The sequence below is a fragment of the Selaginella moellendorffii genome, unplaced genomic scaffold (genome assembly GCF_000143415.4).
Source record: "Selaginella moellendorffii unplaced genomic scaffold, v1.0 SELMOscaffold_45, whole genome shotgun sequence".
Classification (NCBI taxonomy): Eukaryota; Viridiplantae; Streptophyta; class Lycopodiopsida; order Selaginellales; family Selaginellaceae; genus Selaginella; species Selaginella moellendorffii.
The window spans coordinates 152,384-172,161 of NW_003314306.1; the positions used below are offsets into that span (position 1 = coordinate 152,384).

At 50.3% G+C, this 19,778-nt stretch overlaps 7 protein-coding genes across 9 annotated transcripts; 3 read left to right on the plus strand and 4 right to left on the minus strand.

Moving 5' to 3' along the window:
- Window positions 1-82: 82 nt before the first annotated feature.
- LOC9656284 (probable beta-1,4-xylosyltransferase IRX14) lies at window positions 83-3,027 on the plus strand. 2 transcript variants are annotated; one of them, XM_024685627.1, is made up of 3 exons: window positions 85-1,259; window positions 1,794-2,435; window positions 2,499-3,027. In XM_024685627.1, the coding sequence occupies exons 1-3, from the start codon at window positions 385-387 to the stop codon at window positions 2,749-2,751; spliced, it is 1,770 nt and encodes a 589-aa protein (XP_024541395.1). In that variant the 5' UTR covers window positions 85-384; the 3' UTR covers window positions 2,752-3,027. The 2 variants fall into 2 exon arrangements, with proteins under 2 accessions (XP_024541394.1, XP_024541395.1); XM_024685626.1 differs by having other exon boundaries at window positions 83-1,259; window positions 1,794-3,027.
- LOC9648219 (auxin response factor 10) lies at window positions 2,907-6,462 on the minus strand. The gene is made up of 5 exons (XM_024685624.1): window positions 6,360-6,462; window positions 4,993-6,270; window positions 3,919-4,928; window positions 3,653-3,846; window positions 2,907-3,583 (listed from the first exon to the last, which is right to left on the minus strand). Exons 2-4 carry the CDS (start codon window positions 6,181-6,183, stop codon window positions 3,789-3,791), a joined length of 2,259 nt encoding a protein of 752 aa, XP_024541392.1. The 5' UTR covers window positions 6,184-6,270; window positions 6,360-6,462; the 3' UTR covers window positions 2,907-3,583; window positions 3,653-3,788.
- Window positions 6,463-7,421: 959 nt separating this feature from the next.
- LOC9656285 (caffeoylshikimate esterase) lies at window positions 7,422-9,337 on the plus strand. Its single transcript, XM_024685632.1, has 8 exons — window positions 7,422-7,874; window positions 7,930-7,959; window positions 8,031-8,157; window positions 8,214-8,360; window positions 8,445-8,575; window positions 8,648-8,785; window positions 8,848-8,946; window positions 9,074-9,337. The coding sequence occupies exons 1-8, from the start codon at window positions 7,596-7,598 to the stop codon at window positions 9,290-9,292; spliced, it is 1,170 nt and encodes a 389-aa protein (XP_024541400.1). The 5' UTR covers window positions 7,422-7,595; the 3' UTR covers window positions 9,293-9,337.
- Window positions 9,338-9,612: 275 nt separating this feature from the next.
- LOC112350039 (probable disease resistance protein At1g61300) lies at window positions 9,613-14,215 on the minus strand. The gene is made up of 3 exons (XM_024685495.1): window positions 13,959-14,215; window positions 11,455-13,872; window positions 9,613-9,802 (listed from the first exon to the last, which is right to left on the minus strand). Exons 1-3 carry the CDS (start codon window positions 14,213-14,215, stop codon window positions 9,613-9,615), a joined length of 2,865 nt encoding a protein of 954 aa, XP_024541263.1.
- A 216-nt stretch (window positions 14,216-14,431) lies between these two features.
- LOC9656286 (RNA-binding protein 39) lies at window positions 14,432-17,118 on the minus strand. Its single transcript, XM_002980620.2, has 12 exons — window positions 16,613-17,118; window positions 16,449-16,545; window positions 16,329-16,385; window positions 15,976-16,031; window positions 15,679-15,910; window positions 15,469-15,633; window positions 15,331-15,414; window positions 15,215-15,276; window positions 15,000-15,165; window positions 14,857-14,945; window positions 14,686-14,800; window positions 14,432-14,633 (listed from the first exon to the last, which is right to left on the minus strand). The coding sequence occupies exons 1-12, from the start codon at window positions 17,038-17,040 to the stop codon at window positions 14,586-14,588; spliced, it is 1,599 nt and encodes a 532-aa protein (XP_002980666.1). The 5' UTR covers window positions 17,041-17,118; the 3' UTR covers window positions 14,432-14,585.
- A 72-nt stretch (window positions 17,119-17,190) lies between these two features.
- On the plus strand, window positions 17,191-18,766 carry LOC9656287. Of its 2 annotated transcripts, none has more exons than XM_002980476.2 (5): window positions 17,191-17,388; window positions 17,466-18,061; window positions 18,134-18,242; window positions 18,296-18,619; window positions 18,683-18,766. In XM_002980476.2, the coding sequence occupies exons 1-5, from the start codon at window positions 17,233-17,235 to the stop codon at window positions 18,707-18,709; spliced, it is 1,212 nt and encodes a 403-aa protein (XP_002980522.2). In that variant the 5' UTR covers window positions 17,191-17,232; the 3' UTR covers window positions 18,710-18,766. The 2 variants fall into 2 exon arrangements, with proteins under 2 accessions (XP_002980522.2, XP_024541399.1); XM_024685631.1 differs by having other exon boundaries at window positions 18,686-18,766.
- On the minus strand, window positions 18,714-19,750 carry LOC9648221 (uncharacterized oxidoreductase MT1753.1). The gene is made up of 3 exons (XM_002980621.2): window positions 19,622-19,750; window positions 19,178-19,574; window positions 18,714-19,114 (listed from the first exon to the last, which is right to left on the minus strand). The coding sequence occupies exons 1-3, from the start codon at window positions 19,696-19,698 to the stop codon at window positions 18,818-18,820; spliced, it is 771 nt and encodes a 256-aa protein (XP_002980667.2). The 5' UTR covers window positions 19,699-19,750; the 3' UTR covers window positions 18,714-18,817.
- Between the last annotated feature and the right edge of the window lie 28 nt (window positions 19,751-19,778).

Genomic DNA, 19,778 nt, shown 5'->3' on the forward strand with positions numbered 1-19,778 from the left:
TGCCAGTACCTCCACGTTGCCCCGCCGTGGTGACCGGTGGCCCCGGGCACCCTCTCTCTGGTGAACGCGGCCAAGGAGAGAAAAGAGAGAATGCCTGGCATTGATCGCGGCCTTCCCGGTCCTAGGCGCCACCGATCGATTGATCCGCGCAGCAATCCACACATCCCTTTCCTCTGGCGAGCGCGCTCTCCTCCTACTCCTCCCAATTCTCCGCGGCTGATCGATTGATGCCGCCATTGTGCGCCAGGCATCTGCGAGCGCCGAGATCGATCGCGAAATATCGGGTAAGAGCACAGAATCCGCAAGAATCCAGTGGTCGTCGAGCACAGTGGCTACCTCGCGATATTTAGGGTTCTTGAATCCGCGAGGAGGACCAAGGATGGAATGCAGGAGGAGCTGGTAAATCATGTGCGCACGCGGCGATCTCAGCAGCACACGAGGAAGAAGATCATGAAATCCGGCAGCGCCGCCGCCGGTGGTGTCCTCCATCCAGTCCTGCGGAGATCCCTCACCAACGCCGCCTCCACTCCGCGCAAGAGCAGCGGCAGCAGCAGCCCGGAGCGCGGCGGCGGCGGCGGCGTTCTCATCGGCCCGGGGCCGCTCATCCGCCTCTGCCTCCACGCCGTGGCCTGCATTGCCAGCCTCGTCATCGGCTTTCGATTCTCGCGCGAGACGCTGCTGGTGCTCGTCATCAAGCAGCCCGGGCTCGCGATTCTCAAGGCGCCACAGCAGCATCTCCAGCAGCAGCCCCGCGAGCTCATCGACGTGGGGATTAAATTCCCATATGTGGAGCCCGGCCTTGGAGTCCGAGATGGAGTCCAAGATGGCGGAGGTCGGCTACCCGAGGTGAGGACCAAGAGCGGCCGCGTTCACGTTGGTCGCCACGAGATTCTCATCCGGCCATGGCCACACCCCGACTCCGCGGAGATTTACCGAGCCCACGCGCTGCTGGAGAGGGTCCAGGTGGAGCAGCAGAGCTTGTATGGGCCCAAGGAGAGGAAGACGGTGATAGCGATCACACCAACTTTCGCCAGGACTTTCCAGGCGATCCATCTCTTGGGTGTCATGCACACGCTGCGAGCGGCTCCTGGGCCGGTGATCTGGATTGTTGTCGAGGCTGGCGGGCGATCGAACGAGACGGCTTCTATTCTCGCTTCCTCGAGGCTGGAGTTTGTGCACCTGGGGGTGAAGGACGCGATGCCTGTGGCTTGGGAGCAGCGGCGGAGAATGGAGACGAGGCTCCGGATCGAAGGATTGAGGTACTTTTTCTCTCCACCTTTTTTTTTCTTTCGTAAGCATTTTTTTCTTTGCCTCATTTTCATCTTCTTCTTCTTCATGTGCATTATTCGTCTTTGTGCTGAGGTTTACGTGACAATTTTTGTTGTTCTTGCTCTGCTCGAGACAAATTCCTTCTTCATGTGCATTGATCTTTGAGTAAGTCGTTCGTGTTCGTGCTTGAATTTCTCGAGAGTTCTTCCATGTGCATTAAGTTTTTATTTTTATTGTCTTGTCCCACAACTGCTGAGAATGAAATGCTTCCTGCTTGGCGTAAGTGACAAGCAACAGTGAGCCCGAGTGGGTATAATGCAGCCGTGAGTCGTTGCTGTTGCTTCAAGGTCGTAGGTCATTGATTGATCGACACAGAACGATTATTTGGTGCACTGGAGTGCTTTTCCACGTGAGTTTGTGTGTCATTTTCCCCGAACATCCATCCGATCATTCTTAAGCACTGCTGACTAAACAGATCCTAACACTCTTTTCACTCGGCTTGCTTTTTGTTTCCTTTCCCGCAGTCACGTGAGACGCGAGAAGCTCGACGGCCTGATCCTGTTCGCCGACGACAGTAACGTGCACAGCCTCCAGCTCTTTGACGAAATCCAAAAGGTGAAATGGATCGGAGCTTTGTCAGTTGGACTTTTAGAAACCGGGTCAGGAGCAACGGAGACGGCGAGCTCGATGGTAGCAGCAGCATCATCCGCAAAACCGAGATTGCCAGTCCAAGGCCCGGCTTGCAACGAAACATGTCACGTAGTTGGCTGGCACGTACTCCGGCCGTCTCCAGTCGATGGAGAGGACGACTCCTCCTCGTCCTCGTTCACGGACGTTGCCGGGGGCCTGACGGACGTGGCAACGCACCTCGAGTGGTCGGGCTTTGTCATCAACTCGAGAGCAGTGTGGGACGAGGCTGAGAGCGAGAACGAGGAGGAAGAAGCATCATCATCAACGATGGAAGACGAGCAACAAGAAGAAGACGCAACAAGGAGGAAGCCCGAGTGGATCAACGAGTGGAAGGAATGGATAAGCGAGGACAGTGGAAGCCCGCTGAGGCTAGCGAAGGACCAGGGATTCATCGAGGCTCTCGGCAACTGCGGGCGAGAGGTGATGCTGTGGTGGATCCGGGTGGAAGCCCGAGCCGATAGCCGATATCCTCCCAGGCAAGTTGCTCTATGCCCGACTCGGGGATACCATATATACCAGCTAACGCGTTTACCACACAGGTGGTCTTTAACTTCGCCACTGGAGATCACTGTCCCGGCACAGCGCACGCCATGGCCCGAGTTTGTGGAGACTGAATCCACAGGAGGCGCGGGATCGGCGAGCCGGAAGATGGATCCGTCAGAGAAGCGTGCTCGATCCAAGGCTGCGCGTCGAGCCAAGAGACAAAGAGACTCCAAAGTAGGAGTCGATGGTGATGGTGGTGGTGGTGGCGGTGGCGGCAGTGGTGGCGGCGGTCATCAGAAACTTTCATAAAGTAATAAAAAACGAGGTACCGTGTCTCTTTCTCTCTCACATTCTTTTGTACTATCGCGTAATAAGCGGAGACCGCCACCAAGGTTTTGCTTTTCTTCTCTTTTTTTGTCTTTTGTTTTGTTTTGTTCTTCCAGTCATCTTCCAGTCAGTGTATATAAAAGAAAAATCTTAGAAATCTCTGTTCTTCCACCAGCTGGAGAAGCTAGCTATCTTCTTTTACAAAAACGCTTTGATTCTCTCTATAATCTTCCACCAGCTGGAGAGAGAACACAGGGACACACACATCTCCTCTCTTTGGAGTTTTCCTCCTTGTTTTGTTCTTCCGTCAGCAGCTAGAGATAGATAGAGCGATGATCGTCGGTAGATCCTTCAAGATGGAAAAGAAAACCGGCAATCTCTGTTCTTCCATCGATCGATTAACTCGGAATGGTTGTCTTGTCTCATCTCGTTCTCGCTGGAGCTGCCAAGTGATTTCCCAGTCTCTCTCCTTCCTCCATACCAAACGACAAGACTAGTACCGCCGAGCCATCCCCACTTTCCTCTCAATTCCTCCATCTTTCTTTCCCTCGAGGGATCTAAAAACCATCTCACTCTTTGTCAATTCTCTCCTCTCATTCCTCCTCTCTCTTCCCCAAATCCAAACAATCACGCCTCCTCTTTCTTTCCTCCCAAGATCCAAAACCATCACTCTCCCTGTCTCCCTCTGGCCTGCTACTAAATGCCGGGAATCGCTACGCGCATTAAGTCTCTAAAAGTTGACCCACCTCCTCTTTCGTTTTGAGGCGCCACTGCTTTTGCCGCTTGCCAGTCCCCTTCTTCATCCACTTGCCACCTTTAGAAAACCCAATCCAAACACACGATTAATCACCAAAACCGGGAAAAGGCTCGACAAAGCTCTTACCACCACAAAACAAGTCATCGCCGCCCTCTACATTTACACTCTCGCGGTGGAGAGAATATAAACGATGGCCGCTTTTGCCGCCTCTCATCCTGTTAAAAACACGTACACAGCTCCCAGAGTATACTCATACCGGAAGCTACGAATCCTGCGTGTCGGCCAGGATCGTCAGCCTCCTCACCGACTTCACAAAATTCCTGCGTCGGACCAAAAGCCACGAGGCACAGATGAGCACAAGCTATGAAAAATGGAAAGCATCCAAAGCTTACGCGTAAGGCTCGCCGCCAGTGTGAATCGTGGATCCCTCCGAGTCCTTGTAGACAACACGGCCGGAGATCTTCGCCACGTCGACGCAAAACACCGCGGCCAGCTGCTTGTAGAGCTCGTCGTAGGAGCCAAACGACGACAAGTCGAGCGTCCGCTTAACGTCCCCGCTCTCCATAAACACCCTGCACTGCGATGATTCCTCGTCGCTGCTGCTGCCTTCGAGCCTGTCCTTCTTCTCCGACGATAAAACGCTGGCTTGCTTCTTTAACCACTTCGAGCCGCCAACGTCACCCCCGTGCCCAGAGTCCCCGTTCTCGTGCAGAAGAACGTTTTGCTGGACAGCGTCGTTATGGCTATCCCCCGACGAGCTCGCGCTGGGCTGCTGAGAAGGCACGTTGTGCCTAGACGTTGCCTCGGAGGAGCTCCCAGCCGAGTTTTGCTGCTCTTGCACTCTCGCCGTCTCGATCTTCTTCCCAAATAGCAAAAATGTCCCCTGCTTGTTGCAGGAGCTCTCTGTGCAGCTGACACCCGAATCGTTCTGAGAGCCGTTGCATAGCACCGTTGTTACAAGAGTCCGCTGCTCTCCACCACCGCTACCTCCTTGCGGAAACACGTTGCCTAGTCTAAGATCTGTAGCACCATAACCCAGCGTGGCTGCAACAGGGATGTCCTGGGCTTGGTACCTGTTCTCCAACAAGCCAGAGTGAATTCGATTCGGCTGACACTCCGAGAATGTGAGCCCGTAAAGCCTCTCATGCCTGGCTCCCTGCATGCCTGCAGGAACATCATCTGAAAGACCATGCCAAGGATTTGCCTGCCCCAAGACACCGTTGGCAAATGTTGTCGTCGGCAATCCCGAAAAGCTTTGACCCTCGGGTGCGGGGGTCTGCCGAAACCTCTTCCGCGGCAGTGAAAACGGTGGAAGCTGCATGGGCAGAGTTGACACCAGCTCCACTTGCCACGGGCTTACACGACTCACGCCTTGCAGAAGATCAGGCTCGTCCCAAGCCACCTGTATCATCCGGATGAAGTTAAAATCGATAACGAAACAAAAACAAAAAAAGACTGAACAGTACCTGAAGTACACGCCACGGCGAGCTCGGCCAGAGTATTGGATCCGCGGCTTGAACAGCAGATATAGTCCCCATGAACCAGCTGATTCGTGAAGAGTCTTCGGTCTCAAACGCCATCTTGAACCTCATTCCAGCGTACCATCCGTGACTCAGAGCCGCCCTCACAGTTTGAGCCCGGACACAAAACTCCGCCGTGCTAGCTCTCGGATAGTAGACAACCTCGAACGCCTTGCCGGATGCCGCAAGCGTGGCCGCGTCCAGGACCGACTTAGCTGTGACTTTGGCCCGGTTCCGAGTAAAACTTCCACCACCATTACCAGCACCACCGCCAGCAGATCTCGAGGATCCATTCTCTCTCATCAGAGTCCCGTCCGAGAGACCAGTGTCCATCGGTGGCCGCAATTCCCAGCGAGAACTCGAGCGGCTGCTGGCCGAGTGCCACAGCAAAGCATCCGCATTTCCGCTGCCGCCACCCCTCATCGAGCGACGAACACCCACGCAGAGCTCCCCGGAATTGGATCGTAGAAAGACAATCGCGTCCCCGGCAACAAGCTTCTTGTGGTTGACGAAAGTACTCCACCCAGTGGTGAGGAGATGGCGTCGAGGAGTACCCCTGTAAATGTGCCGGAACTTCCACACCTCGCCATGGACGTCCTTGGCGAGCACGGTCTGGACAGGGGGATCCACCGAGTAGTCTAGTCGGGGAAAGATCGTCTCGGCACAGTAGCGGGGGACCGAGAAGCCGCCGCCGTTGTTGGCATCGCTCTGGGTGAGAGTCTTGGCGAAAGAAGCCGGCTTCTCTGGCGATGGCGATGGCGCTGCTGCTCGATCGTTGTCCTCGTCGCTGCCGCTCTCGGGATGTAGTCTCAAGCTCGCGAACACCTCGTCCGTCTCCTTGTCCGCCAAGAACTTGACCGAGAGAACCCGGCATGGAACCGTGCCGGCGGGGCCGAGCGCGCGAGGAAAATCTGGCGACGACGCCGCTTGCTCGGCGTGGCCTTGCGGAAAATAGATGATCTTGGAGCCGACGGTCGGGAGCTGGACCATGCTTCCGGCGCACGCCTGCCATAGCTGCTGATCCAGATGCTTCTCCTCTCCACCTTCTCGGATTTCTTCACGATCTCGTGTTCCTCGACCTTTCCCCAGATCGCTGGCATCCCGGCTGCTCATCGGCCCCGGGCTCTGTCCCGGCATTCTACCGCCGGGAGACCGGAATGCTGCGGTAGGGCTCCAAATATTGCCGGAGATCGCCACAATCGCCAAATTCCCCTCGATCGCAGCCTGCACGCCGGAAATTCCTCAGTGAAATCTCGCGATTCCAATGCCGCTGGAAAGAAGCGCGCAAGAACAAGAAGGAGAATCCCCTTTACCGGTAATGCAGCTGCCGCCTTGGTCGCGGGGAGCTCCGCTTGGCGCCAACGCTCGCGCCTCGCTCAAACCCTAAAATCCCACCAAGAGCCAGCCCGCCGGCTCCATAGCCACGAACACTCTGACAAAGAAAGAAAGAAAGGGGGAAGGAGCTTGCAGTGTTAGAGGAAGGGGAGGTGTACCGGCGCCACCGGTTGCCGTGCGTGGCGACCGGCTGGTGGCGGTGGCTAAGCGGTCTGGTCCGAATGTCCAACAAAAGTAGGACGAGGACGAATATGCCGATCGCTGATGCTAATTATAATTGCACGACAAGTATCTCTGTGCATCGCATTAGTCTAAGTGCCTCTTAATTTAATCGCGATTCGCGAGATAAGAAGAGAGAGGCGCATCACAAGTGCGCGCTTAGCTTTGCCCGCTTTGTTGGCTTGTTCTTTTTTTGCTTTGCGTTTGCATGGCTCCACCACCTTTCTTTTACTCGCGAACATTGATACTTATGTCGTGTTGGACCTCACCTATGGCATGATTTGTTGCGGCTCCAGTCTGGGAATATAGAGCTTTTTTACAATTTTTATATGGTGTGTGTTGTGACAATGATCCTTGCCAAGAGATTTTTATATAATACTGTGGATAAACCTTGGATTACTCAAATCAAACACAGTTCCAGCCCAATCCCATCCAAGCTTTGCTTCTTTTGATAAAGTGGTCTGTGTTTGTGGGTGTGTGCCCGTCCATCCATCGTCCCGGGAAGTGTGCGACGATGTTGACACACTAAACAAACGCAAAGATTCGATGATTGACCGGTTAAAGTTACAAAGTCAAAACTCGAGGTAAGAAAAAAATGGCGGTGAAAGTAAAGAACATATATTCTTCTTGATAACAATAGTTATCTCCTCGTATTCTAGGGACCTGGTTTCACGTGCGACACGTGGCACAATGTGGAGCGGCCAAGGCGTCACACGTGGACCCATGGGATCGCGCCGACACGTGGCGAAAATGCGACACTGTGTCCGCCGGTTTTTGGGACACACAAAGAAAGAAAATGCGCCATTGGAATTGATTGGCGCTTCTAAAAGCTTCCACTGTGAAAGTTCTTGGAGAGGACGAGGAGGACTAAATAGTAGGAGCCCTAATTTCTGGGCGCGAGCAAAAATATTTCGAGCGATTAGAAAGGGCGATCGATCGATCGGGGCGCGCGATTCGCGATCGTATGAGCGTGATCGATTGCGGCGTGGCGAGGGATGATCACGGTGATGCATGATTTTGTGGCAATGCTCGTCAACGGGGCGGGTGATGTTTCCAGCAGCGCCAGGTCGTGGAGCGCGGCGGGGGCGCTGCTCGTCCTCCTCTGGATTGCGCTGGCGACGCTGCTGCCGCCGATCCTGAGGAGGATTGAGAGCGATTCGTCGGCGCGGCAGGATGGGAGGAGCGACCGGCTCCAGCGCAATCTGGATTGGGCGACGGAGCGTAGGAAGATTTTTGCCGACTATGAGAAAGTGAGGAGGAGCTTGAATATCGCTGTAAGTTTCCTTTCTTTATTCTTTCTCCTTGGTTCACGATTGGAGCTTTGGCCAGGGACCCTCCACGGGAGTAGTGGCAACAGAAGTAAGTGGAAATTTGTTCTAGATTCTCGTCCGTGGCCACGATTTCTCATAGTCAACGTTTGTGTTCTTCAGGAGTTTAAGGTGAATTCTCGAGGTGTTGAGCTTTTTACAAAGAGCTGGTTGCCGGAATCTGGCCAACCCAAGGGACTGATCTTCTATTGCCATGGATACGGTGATACTATCTCTTTCTTCTTCGAAGGTATGTTTGATCGATTTAGTCGCGAAGACTCATGAGAAGCTCATTGGTCATTGTAGGAATTGCGAGAAGGCTCGCTCGAGCTCAATACGCGGTGTTTGGAATGGACTACGAGGGATTCGGTCTCTCGTCTGGCCTACACGGCTACATCGAAAGCTTTGATGTTCTCGTTGATGATGTAATCGAGCATTACTCGTCCATCCGAGGTAGGAGCTTCTTTTCTCGAAGCTTTTTGTGGTCTACTTGGTAGCCAAGGCTTTTCTAGATTTTGACTCTTGTTCACATGGCAGAACGAAAGGAGTTCACAGGACTTCCATGCTTTTTGTTTGGTGAATCCATGGGAGGAGCCATAGCCATCAAAGCACATCTCAAGCAGCCGAAAGTCTGGGATGGAGCAGTCCTGGTCGCTCCAATGTGCAAGGCAAGTCAACATGTTTGTTCTTCTCGTTGTAGTAACAGCTTTCGACTTGACGTCCAAGTTTTCTCCTCGCAGATTGCGGACGACATGTATCCTCCGTGGATTCTGGTGCAGATTTTAAAGGCTCTCGTTCCGGTTTTCCCGAAGTCAAAGCTACTGCCCACGCGAGACCTTGCTGCCTATGCCTTCAAAGACCCGGAGAAACGCAAGAAGGTACTCCTATTTTCACGTCTTTGAATCTTACTTTGTGACCTTGGAAAAAAAAAACATCACAGGCATACTACAACGTCGTTGGCTACGTCGATAGGCCGCGCCTTAGAACAGCTTGGGAGTTGCTTGTGACGACACAGGAGATCGAATCGAGCATGAGACAAGTAAGCTTACAATTGCGATATCGCTCTCTCTCCCTCTCTCTCTCTCTCTCTCTCTCTCTCTCTCTCTCTCTTCTGGCCAAGATCATTGATTAACAGGCTTCGTGTCGATTTCTTCCGTGAATGGCAGGTGTCTCTACCGCTGCTCATATTGCACGGTGGTGCCGACAAAGTCACGGATCCATCGGTGAGCAAAGCTTTGTATGACAACGCTAGCAGCACGGACAAGAGGCTCTATCTCTACGAGGGGGTCTATCACGGCATTTTGGAAGGCGAGCCCGACGATACCATCGACAGAGTTTTGGCGGATATTTGCTCGTGGCTTGATCTCCACTCCAAACAAAACTAATGCAAAGAATTGATCTTGTCAATACAAACATCTTTGATACATTTTGATCTTGTGGTACATTCTTTCTTCTTTTTTTCTTTTTTCTTTTTGCATGTTTTAAATCCTGTTGCGTGGTATGAGATTGCGCTAAAGTACTTGTATTTCGACTCCACCACCACCTCAAACACTACTTGAGAGTGTTGAGGTATGGCAATGGTTCCAGATCGGGATTGCGAAGGAAGATCTCGAATCGCTCCATATCTATCTCTCCGTGATCGTTGATCAAGAAGACCCTCACTAAAAGTCTTGTTGTAAACCTCCAGCTAACGGATCCCTCCCTTTCAAATGTCGAGGAAACTATTCCCAAGGAGGAAGCAAAGGAAAACAAAGTCCCTCATCGCGAAGATCAGTCCCTTGGACCATGCTTCTCTCATCTCCCTCTGGAAGTCCTCCACGTTAGCCATCTTTCCGTTTGCCTGAGAACGTTGATCTTCTTTGAGGCCACACTTTCCAACGCCAGCATGCCTAAATCTGCGTCGCGACCAACGATCCACAGTGGTAGTCTCACTTGTCAAAGCCCATGGTCCTCCGTCCCAATCCTCGTTGGTTCGCGAGAGAATCCAGGTTTTATGAGTATACCAACTTATATCTATATCTCACTGACACTTCATTGGTCTTTGAATGGTATTGGAGACCATCATAAGTAGTTAAAATGACTTATATTTTCTTACCATCAATAACTACTTTATTCAGATTAATTTTAGTTTCAAAATTTTCATTTAAAAAAGACAAATTTTCGAAAATAAAAATATATTTTAAGTTTAAATTATCATTTTAATAAAAATGAGTATTTTTTGTATTCATTTGAGTTATTAAAGAATGTGCTTGAAAGTTAAAATTATATAAAATATTTTTAATACTGATTTTGAAATATAAATCATTTCACAATGATAAATAAAAATTATATAACATTTCATTTTTTGCACAAATACATCTAGAATAAATCTCTAAGAAAACTATAAAAACCTTTAAGTATATCTAGAAAGAACTTTTACATATCTATAACTTATGTTATAGATATGTAACTATATGTATAACTTAAATCACTTCATACAAATTCTTTATTATAATACTTTTTACAAATTACTCTGCAATTTGTTGCAGTGCAACTTAAATAGATAAACCACTATTAATAGTTGAATATAAAGCTCTACTAATTCCCATTGAAGAAATATAGGTTTGAAATTACAATATTTCTTGACAAAGAATGTCAAAATAATATTAATTATATTTTTATATACATTTTTTCCAATATGGTATAAAAAAATATTTTATTTAGCATATTTAATTTTTCAACATAACAATGCCAACACTTTTATTTTTATTTTTAAATTTAATACTTTAAAGTAATAAAATTTATCTTATTTTATAATTATGTTATGAATATTAAAAATTAGGTATTAAAAATTAAAATTTATATTAAATGAAACTAAAATATTTGTTCTAACACCAATAAAAATATTAATAAAATTTATATTAAAATAAGTATACAAAATATATGGTTTATATGTTAAATGGTATATAAATGGTATATATGTTAAAAAACCTTCTTTCTTATGTAAAAAGAATAAAGACTTGTGGTTAAAAAAAATAGAGATTCAATCAAAATTGTTTTGGTTTGGCAATGTAAAATACAAATCACCTTTGTCTAAATATTATTATTTTACTTTTGTTAAAATCTAAGGCATTTGAAAATCAAATCTAAACTATTTGACTAAAGTCTAAATTGGGAAACTAATAAAAATGAATTTTTGTTTTAAAATAAAAATTAAATAAAATGACTAAGAGCTTTAGGGAACTAAAGACAAAATGCATGTTTTTTTATGAGATTTTTTATTGTAATATATGTATTTATTTAATTATTAATTGCCTCTTCTCAAATTTTTTATATAAAATAATTTTAATAGAAACATTTATCAATCAAAGCTTCTATATATAATCAATATAAATTCATATGAAAAGTAAATAATGAATCTCAACATCCAATCTTTAACAATATAAATACAGATTGAAATAAACTTAGTTTTTCTCAGCATATATTTTTGAGGTCCTCCTTGCTCCTTAGACGTGCTGGGAGGTCATCAAAGTTGAGGCTGGTGTTTGAAAAGTTAAGCTCAATCAACCCTGGGAACATTTCACGTTCGTCCATGGCACTTGACTCGATCAGCAACTTCTCCAATTTGTAACACTCCCTCACCGACAAACTCTCCAGCTTTGGAGACCATGCCACCACCAGAGGCAGGCACTGGATGCGCGTCCCCTCAAGATTGAGCACCCGGAGCTCACTGAACACGTCCTCTTGCCCCGGAAACTCTTCCAGCAGACCTTTCACCAAGCCTCCGTTCACTACATGAAGCTCCTTGAGCTTTGGGAGCCGAGTTACCGATCGAGGAAGATAGAGCAGGCTCCGACACGAATGAAACTCGAGCTTTGCAAGCATAGGGAATGATCCTGGGTTGAAATCCTTGAGCTCCTCGAATGTGGAGTCCCAGAAAACCAGGGTAGTCAAGCATGGAAAGACTGAAGAGCTTGCAAAGGATGCTGGTGGCATGCTGCAGCCGTGTAGTGTGAGAGACGAGAGCGCCACAAACTTGTCCACCTCTGGGATTTCATCGAAGCAAGTTCCTACCTCGAGCAGCCTCAGATAATTACACCCTTGGAACAGCTTCTTCCACGAGCCATGCAAGGTTTCCACTCGCACCACGCAGGACTCGAGATTGGCCGGCATGGCAAAGAAGTTCCGGAGGTTTGCCACCCTTGTATGGAGTGTCAAGTACCGGAGGTTGGCCAACTTTGCTGGGCTGCTCGAGAAGATCTCTATGCTGCCGTGGTTTTTCTCGTCGCTCGAGAGCTCCAGGCTCGTCAGCTTCTCAAGGGCATCTAGATCCAGCTTCTCGTCCCGAGGGCTGCGAAAGTTCAGGTGTAATACCTCCAAGTTAGAGAGCTTGTGGAGCATTGCAAACTGGAAGTTTCTAATTCCTTTGAAGCTCGAGCTTGTGAGAAGATCCAAGTATTTGAGCGAGGACATGGTGTAGCAGCACTGGGGGACTTCTTCCAGCCTCGAGTCCCGCAGATCGAGCACTTGGAGTTGCCCGAGGCTGCAAATCTCGCTCGGTAGAACCTTGAAGCTCGTCCCTCTCATGCTCAAGACTTTCAAGTTGATGAAACTCTTGACGGCACTCAATCCACCATCTGCGAGGCTGTTCTTGTCGAGCAGCAAAACCCGAACGTCGTGTGCCACGCCCTCGCTCGGTGGAAGCGAAGAAATCCCGGAAGCTCGCAGCGAGATCCTTCTCACTCCTACCAACTTGGAGCTGAATAGATCTGTGAGCCTCTTCCCTGTCGCTCGTCCAGCCAGAAAAGCACACCCTTCCTCGTGCTCCCCTCGAGGATTGTCGAGGCGGCGCAGGATGAGCTCGCGAAGAACATCGTGAAGGCGGTAGCCACCACCATCAACCTCGACTTCAACCATGGATCTCTTCACCAGGACGTCGAGAATCATCCGAGCTTCGTCCCAGCCGCTGGTCTCGCCCTGCTCCACGGCCAGAGGCGGGATGAGATCGTCTCCTCTCCACAGCGCCACGAGCTCCTCGAGCGTGATCCTGGCGTCTCCCTCGTACGCAGCCATGCAGAGGTAGCACTCCTGGAAGAGCTTCCCATACTCGAGCGTCAAGAGGTCCTCGTAGCTATAGTCGAAGAGGTGAGACACCTCTCCCTCCTCCTCCAGTGCCGCCAGCCCTCGCGCTTTCACCTTCGCGGCGGACACCTTCCAGCTTGCCCGATCCGTCTTGCCCGCCATGGAAGATCCCACCACCTTGAGCGCGAGCGGGAGTCCCTTGCACGCCGCCGCCATCTCGCCCACGAGATCATCGATCCCCGGCTGCTCGCTCCCGGCGTCCTTGAAAGCGTGCATGCAAAAGAACTTCTTGTTATCCGCGCTCGAGAGAAGCCCCGCCGAGGTAATCACTTCCGCCTTCCTCCGCTCGAGCAGCCCGGAGTTTCGCGTGGTGACGAGCATCTTGCTCCCGTTTGCCCGATCCAGGACGTCGAGCCCATCCAACACCGCGCCTTCCCAGACATCGTCCAGTATGAGCAGCGTTCTCTGGCCGCCCAGAAGATCATGCAGCGTCGACTTGGGCTGATCGAGAGCTCTCCCGCGATCATCGTCCAGGAGGTTGAACAGCGCCCTCTGCAAGTTCTCCACGCTCGCGTTGCGATGGACGCCCAGGAAGTAGACGCGGCCTTCGAAGTGCTCGAGAACTCTGGCGTCGTTGTTCACCAGGCTTGCGAGGGTGGTCTTGCCGGATCCACCCATCCCGCAGATGCCAATCCACTTCCCCTTCTCCGGGTCCATGAGCAGCCGGATGATCTCCTCCAGCTTCTCGCTCACTGGCATGATGTTCTCCGGAACTGGCTGCCTCCGGTAGCCGTGAGTACTCCGCTGCTCCACGACCAAGCACGACAAGGTGGCCGCTGGAAGATCGTTGTGAATGACACAAAAGGAGAGTCTTTGCCTCTTGATCGCGAGCCAGATCCTTCGTCTAGAACAAAGATGATTGAAAGTTATGGATGTGATCACGATCGACAAGCAAACCTTTCAAAGATCTGGTATTTCCTAGCTCCTCGCCTCGCTAGCTCGATCACCTCCATGGTATCCATGCACCATCGGTTGAATTCTTCCCTCCAGTTCTGGAACTGGCTGGATTGCGTTTGGTACTTGTTCTTCGTTGGATTGGACTCCATCTCCTTGAGCAGGGCGACGTATTTGCGGTGATCCTCGGCTAGAGGCCGGAGCTCCTCCTTGTATCTCGCCACCTTGATAAACTCCCCAGCAACAAACTTGAAAGCATTTCCTATGACCCAATCGACAATCACTTCAACCATTTTCTTTTCTTTCTTTTAGATTGATCCTAAACATTCAAGTTCTTCCGGAATATATACGTGGTTGATGCTTTGCTTGTGTGAATCGCTTCAATTATTCTATAAGGAAAGTATTTCCATCTTTGCTTAGCTCTACATAAAGTCGAGCTTCCTACTTTGCTTAGCTCTAAAGACGAGCTTCCATACTTTGCTTAGCGCGATATCTTCTTAAATCCATGGTTACTTTGCTTAGCGCGATATCTTCTGATATTAACAGAGAATCAAAGGTAATAAGACCAATAACAGATCACTCTCTGTAAAGTAAAAACCATTAGGAGGAGTAAATCCTCCACTACATTTTTCTTTTTATCAATCAGCAAAATAAGCACACCCGCTAGAGCTGCTTGCTCTCCGGGAACTTCTCTTCGTAGACTTGCACATTCTGCGAATTCAAGAGCGTTTAGAACTTGAACAAGAAAAAAGCATTGCCTTACCATGAATGTCGCCCGAATCGTTTTTCCAGCGAACCATCGTTTGTTCAAGTTTAGCTGCGCGGCCAAAGCATCGATTGCTGTACCGAATCTTACGTAGACGTGCCCTTGACTGTACCTGCAAAAACAAACGCGTAACGCTCCACTGCGAATCACCAAAGGAAAAAAGCTTACTTGTCGACGCTTATATGTTTCACGGGACCAAACTTTGAGCATTCATCCTGCACGTCGTTTTTAATATCGATATCAAACTCTGGATCAGTCTGCACAAAAGCAAATCAAGTTTAGAAGGGCAATCAAAAAGAGAGATTCCAAACCTCTGTGGCTGGATCAAACATGTTCTTCAAAAGTAAGCATTCGCTAGGTGGTCCTATTGGCTCCTCCGGAAGCACCGATCCATTTTGCATCGACAATGCAGAACCTATACCACCGTATACGGGTGGTACAGCCATGGGGGCCTGAGGCTGAAGAGAAGCGGGCGCCCTACAGAGGTTTGAAAATGTGAGAAACTGTAAAGGGAATGAAAACTTACCCAACACCACCACTGCGGTCAAGCTTTTGCATAAGTAGAGCCCTGGACCGAGCATTCAAAGCCTGCTAATACCAAAGTATCATAATCGGCATTATGCGATCAAAAGCAGGACCTACCAATCCACCTCCCTCATCGTCATCAAGATCATTTTGCGTAGTGCCGATGTCTTGTCCAGTTTGTTGATCGGTAACAGCAGATACCTGGAAACAAACACAGAACAGGCTGAAACCACAGTCCAGATAAAAACAATGTACCTTGATGGCTCGTCCAGCAAGCTCCAAAATTCCATTCAGTCCTTGTTGAGCAGCTCGCGCATCCTCAAGTTTGCTATACTGCACAAAGCCGTACCCTTTACAAAGCCCTGTTTCTTGGTCCAGCGGGAGTTGAACAAGCTCGATGACGCCGAAAGGCTCGAAAACCTGACAAAAAAAGGAGCTGAAATGTCGAGAGATATTCGTTCTTACCTGCCGGAGCTGGTCCTCAGTGATATTCACATGTAGATTTCCAACGTACAAACGCCGAGCACCACCGGAATAAGGGCCATTGAAAGCTCCCGCGGCTGATCCACCACTAGCTGAGTGAACCAAATTCTTTTCAGCTTCGGACGGTTTTACCATCACATTTTGACCAAGCAGCGGCTGGTTGTTTAATTGGAGGGCCAGCGGAACAGACATGGCATCGTAGAACTCGATATACCTGCGAGAGCATACAAGAAAATTAGACGACACAAAATCAAGGAAAAACAGAACGAGAAAACGTACCCAACACCCTTAGATCTTCGAGAATTCCGATCCATGATGAGACGCACATCCCGGACCTGTATAGACAGCACAAAGAGCACGTGGAATTTTTTGAGATACTTGTTACGAAAGTGAGAGCGAGAGAACAACCCAGACCACGGCAAGCTAGTGGCTTCAACAGAAGATACCGTTACAGTATTCGGAGCCACAAGATACTTACATGTTTTCCCACGTCGAAAGCAGACAGGTGCTTTTTTCATACTGCAAATAGGAGCACAAATGACTTATCTGATGCGAAGACAAAACGAAATGACCAACTCAGACATTAAACTCACGCACTTCCTATCAGAGCTAGATCACTAGAGTGTGCTCACCTTTCCGGCTTTGGAGAAAAAATCGTAGACGTGCTTCTCGTCCGCTTTGAGACAAATCTGCAAAATCAACACTTCTCTGTGAGAAGGAAAGAAAAATAAAAATGGAGAACTTTCAAGGACCTGCCAAGCAAAGACTGTTCGCTGATCTCTTTCCGGATCAGGCTCAGACTCCGCTGGTGCTGATTCTTCTTTCCTGTCTCGCCTCTCTCGAGACTTCCTGGACAAAGGAAAAAAAAAACCAAAAAAACCCATTAACTCAAAGAGAAGAGTTTGATAAGACTCACCGAAAGTCCTTATCTTTCTCCCTGTCCTTGGAGCTTGCCCTCTCCTCCTTCTCTTTATCTCGGCTGTGGCGTCGCGAGTCTTTATCCCTGTCATCCCTTCTACTCCGAGACCTTTCCTTGTCCCTATCCCGGTCCCTATCCCTCTCGGATTTCTCCTTGTCGTCGCCGCGCCCTCGATCTCTATCCTTCTCCCGCTCATACCTGGAGCTCCTGTGTTCCCGGCGCGAGCGCTTCTCTCGATCGCCCTTATCCCTATCGCGCTCCTCGTCCCCCCGCGAGCGCTTGCTACTGCGGTGTTCGCTCTTGTGCCCATCGTCCTCCGCCGCCGCCACCGCCTTGGCGCCCTCGCCATTCGCCCCGGCTGTAGCACCGGCGGCAGCGGCGCTCTCAACCGTCTTCTCCAGGTACTCGTACTCGTCGAAATCCATCTCCGCGCTCTAGATTTCCTTCTGTACCGGTGCCGGATAGCTCATCCTACTTCAAGAACCCTAGAAATTTCGATGAGCCCTAACCCTAGATGTGCAGTATATTCGTTTACAATTTAGAGGTCTTTTTCATCTTTATCCATTAACTTTATAAAGGGCCGCCCTCGGCTAGATAGGTTTTGGAAGAGTGGATCCATGGCGTCGTCTTACGCGCTCGCGGATTTCGTCGGCAATGGCACGCTCAAGGAGATCATCGATTCGCTTGTCGCGGATGGCTGGGACGACGTTCCGACGATCAAGATGATGAGCAGCGAGGACATGGAGGCGCTCAATCTCACGCAGCAGCAGCGGGTATGAATTTCTTCCAGATTTCGCGTGCCTTGCGGCGATCTAACGAAATTTCTTGCGATCTAACGAATTTGTTGCAGGACGCGCTCGAAATCCGCAGCTACTTGCACGATCGAGCGCTCATGGAGTACGCAGACAAGCTGGAAGCGTCCGGCAAAACCCTGGCAGAGCTGATCGGCGAATCCCCCACCGCGCTCGCCAGCCAGTTTGGAATGAAGCGCGGCCACGTCGCGCGATTCGTTGATCGCTCCGTCGCGTGCGGCATCCGGATGCCGCCATCCTTGTCGCTGCCGGCCTCGCGAAGAACACGCTCCACAGTATCGACGGTATCTTCCAAAGATTCTCAGCCGGAGGAGCCCGACAGTGCTCGTCCCGCCAAGAACCCTAGTCCTCCTCGAGACGATCCGTCCAAGAAGGAGACCAAGGGGATCGTCGCGTCGGCGCCAGCGGTCCCGAAGCTCTGTGGCCTCATCCCTCCCCTGCGTGTCGACGAGAATGTGACGCCGATCGAAGTCCTCGAGAAGATCAGCGTGCAGCGCGTCACTCCAGAGCACAAGAGGGGCAGCTCCATCGATGGATGGAGCATCGATTCGGGCGTGGCATTGCCTCCGCCGATCAAAGCGGCGGATCTCTGGAGCCGTCGCCCGGCATTGCTGTTCATCATGAGAAGACCCGGGTAAGTTCAAGTTTGAGAGTGAGGCCGAGTTCCTTGAGAGATTCGTGTTCTTCTCGCTAACTTGTTTCATAGATGTGTCATGTGTCGAGCCGAGGCACACCAGCTCTACGCTCGCAAGCCGATCTTCGACGCCATGGGCGTTCATCTCGTGGCAGTCCTTGGCGAGTACATGGAAGCCGAGGTAACTTTGAGCGATTCTTTCCTGAAAACATCATCAAAAACTCTTTTTTCTAGGTGCGAGCGTTCTGGCCTCGCTACTGGGGAGGAATGGTGGTGGTGGACAAGAACAGGGAGTTTTTCCAGGCGCTCGGAGGTGGCCGGTTGCTCAAAGACAACCTTGTGACGGGCTTTTGCTTCAACGCGGCAGCTCGGATGAATTACAAGCGCGCGCAGACGAGCGGAGCCGAGGGGAACTTTGTGGGAGAGGGCCTGATCAAAGGCGGACTCTACATCATACGTGCTGGGAAAGCCGGGGTTGCTTACCAGTTCGTGGAGAGGAACTTTGGAGACTGGGCTCCCGTGGAAGAGCTTCTCAGCGTATGTTCTTCGTTTCAGCCGGTATGTTGAAGGATAGAATGGTTTGATCCATCCGAGACGCTGATGAGTTTTCCTGCCTTGCAGAAGACTGTGGATAAGAGTCAAGACTGAGTGATCGATCTGTAAGATTTCCTGTGATTTATACGAGCGTGTGTACATTACTATCGATGTGGATTTTCTCATAGCGTTTTTTCAGACATGTCTGGTTGAAGAAGGTTATCAAAAACGCGACTTTAGCCGAGGCCTCACCAACGACTGACCGCCATCCACCGCAACGGTGGTACCAGTGATGAAAGACGAATCCTTGCTCACGAAGTAGAGCAGGCTCGAGGCCAAGTCGCGGGAACCATCGGCCCAGCGCTCCAGCGGAAGAAGCTTGCTCACGCTGCTCGTCGTCAAGGCCGTGTTCTTGCCACTCGAGTTTGCCGAGATCATGGCCGCTGCGTCCGACTCGCTCCAGCCACGAACAACGCAGTTGACGCGGATGTTGAATTTGCCGAGCTCCATCGCCAGCGCCTGGCCAGGAACATCGAGATCGATCAAAAACTTTCCAGAGGTATGGAACTTTTTCTCTCTCACCTTGCTCAACTGATGGACTCCCGCAATGCAGGTGCTGTAGATCCCCGCTCCTGGAAACAATCCTCGCTCGCTCCCAGCGATGGACGTCACAAACACGATCGATCCACCAGCTCCGGAGAGTTTCATGCGTCTCGCCACGGATCTACTCACCAGCCAAGCCGCCTTGAGGTTCTTTTCCACCGCTCCATCCCAATCTTCCTCGCTCGCTTCCAGCACCGGCTGAAAGCTCCCTTGATCGTGATCGCACAAGAAGACGAGCGCATCGATCCGCCCAAAAGCCGCCCACGTGCTGGCGATCGATTGCTCCACGCTCGCTTCATCGCCACGGAGATCGAGCTCCACGAATCTGCAAGACGCTGGGGCAATTGGAGCCGGTCTGCCGCCCGCGATCACGATCCTAGACAGGGAAAAGCGTGAAACTCGAATCGAGCGCCGCTCACTTACTTGAAATCGCTGGATGCGAGAGTGAAGAGCAGAGTGTCACTGTCTGGCGTTGGAGTCACGAGGAGCAATACTGCCATAGCTTCCGGGTATAGGGTTCCTCCTTGCTAATGACAATTCATAAAAACTTTGGGATACCATATAAACATTTAGGGCTGAC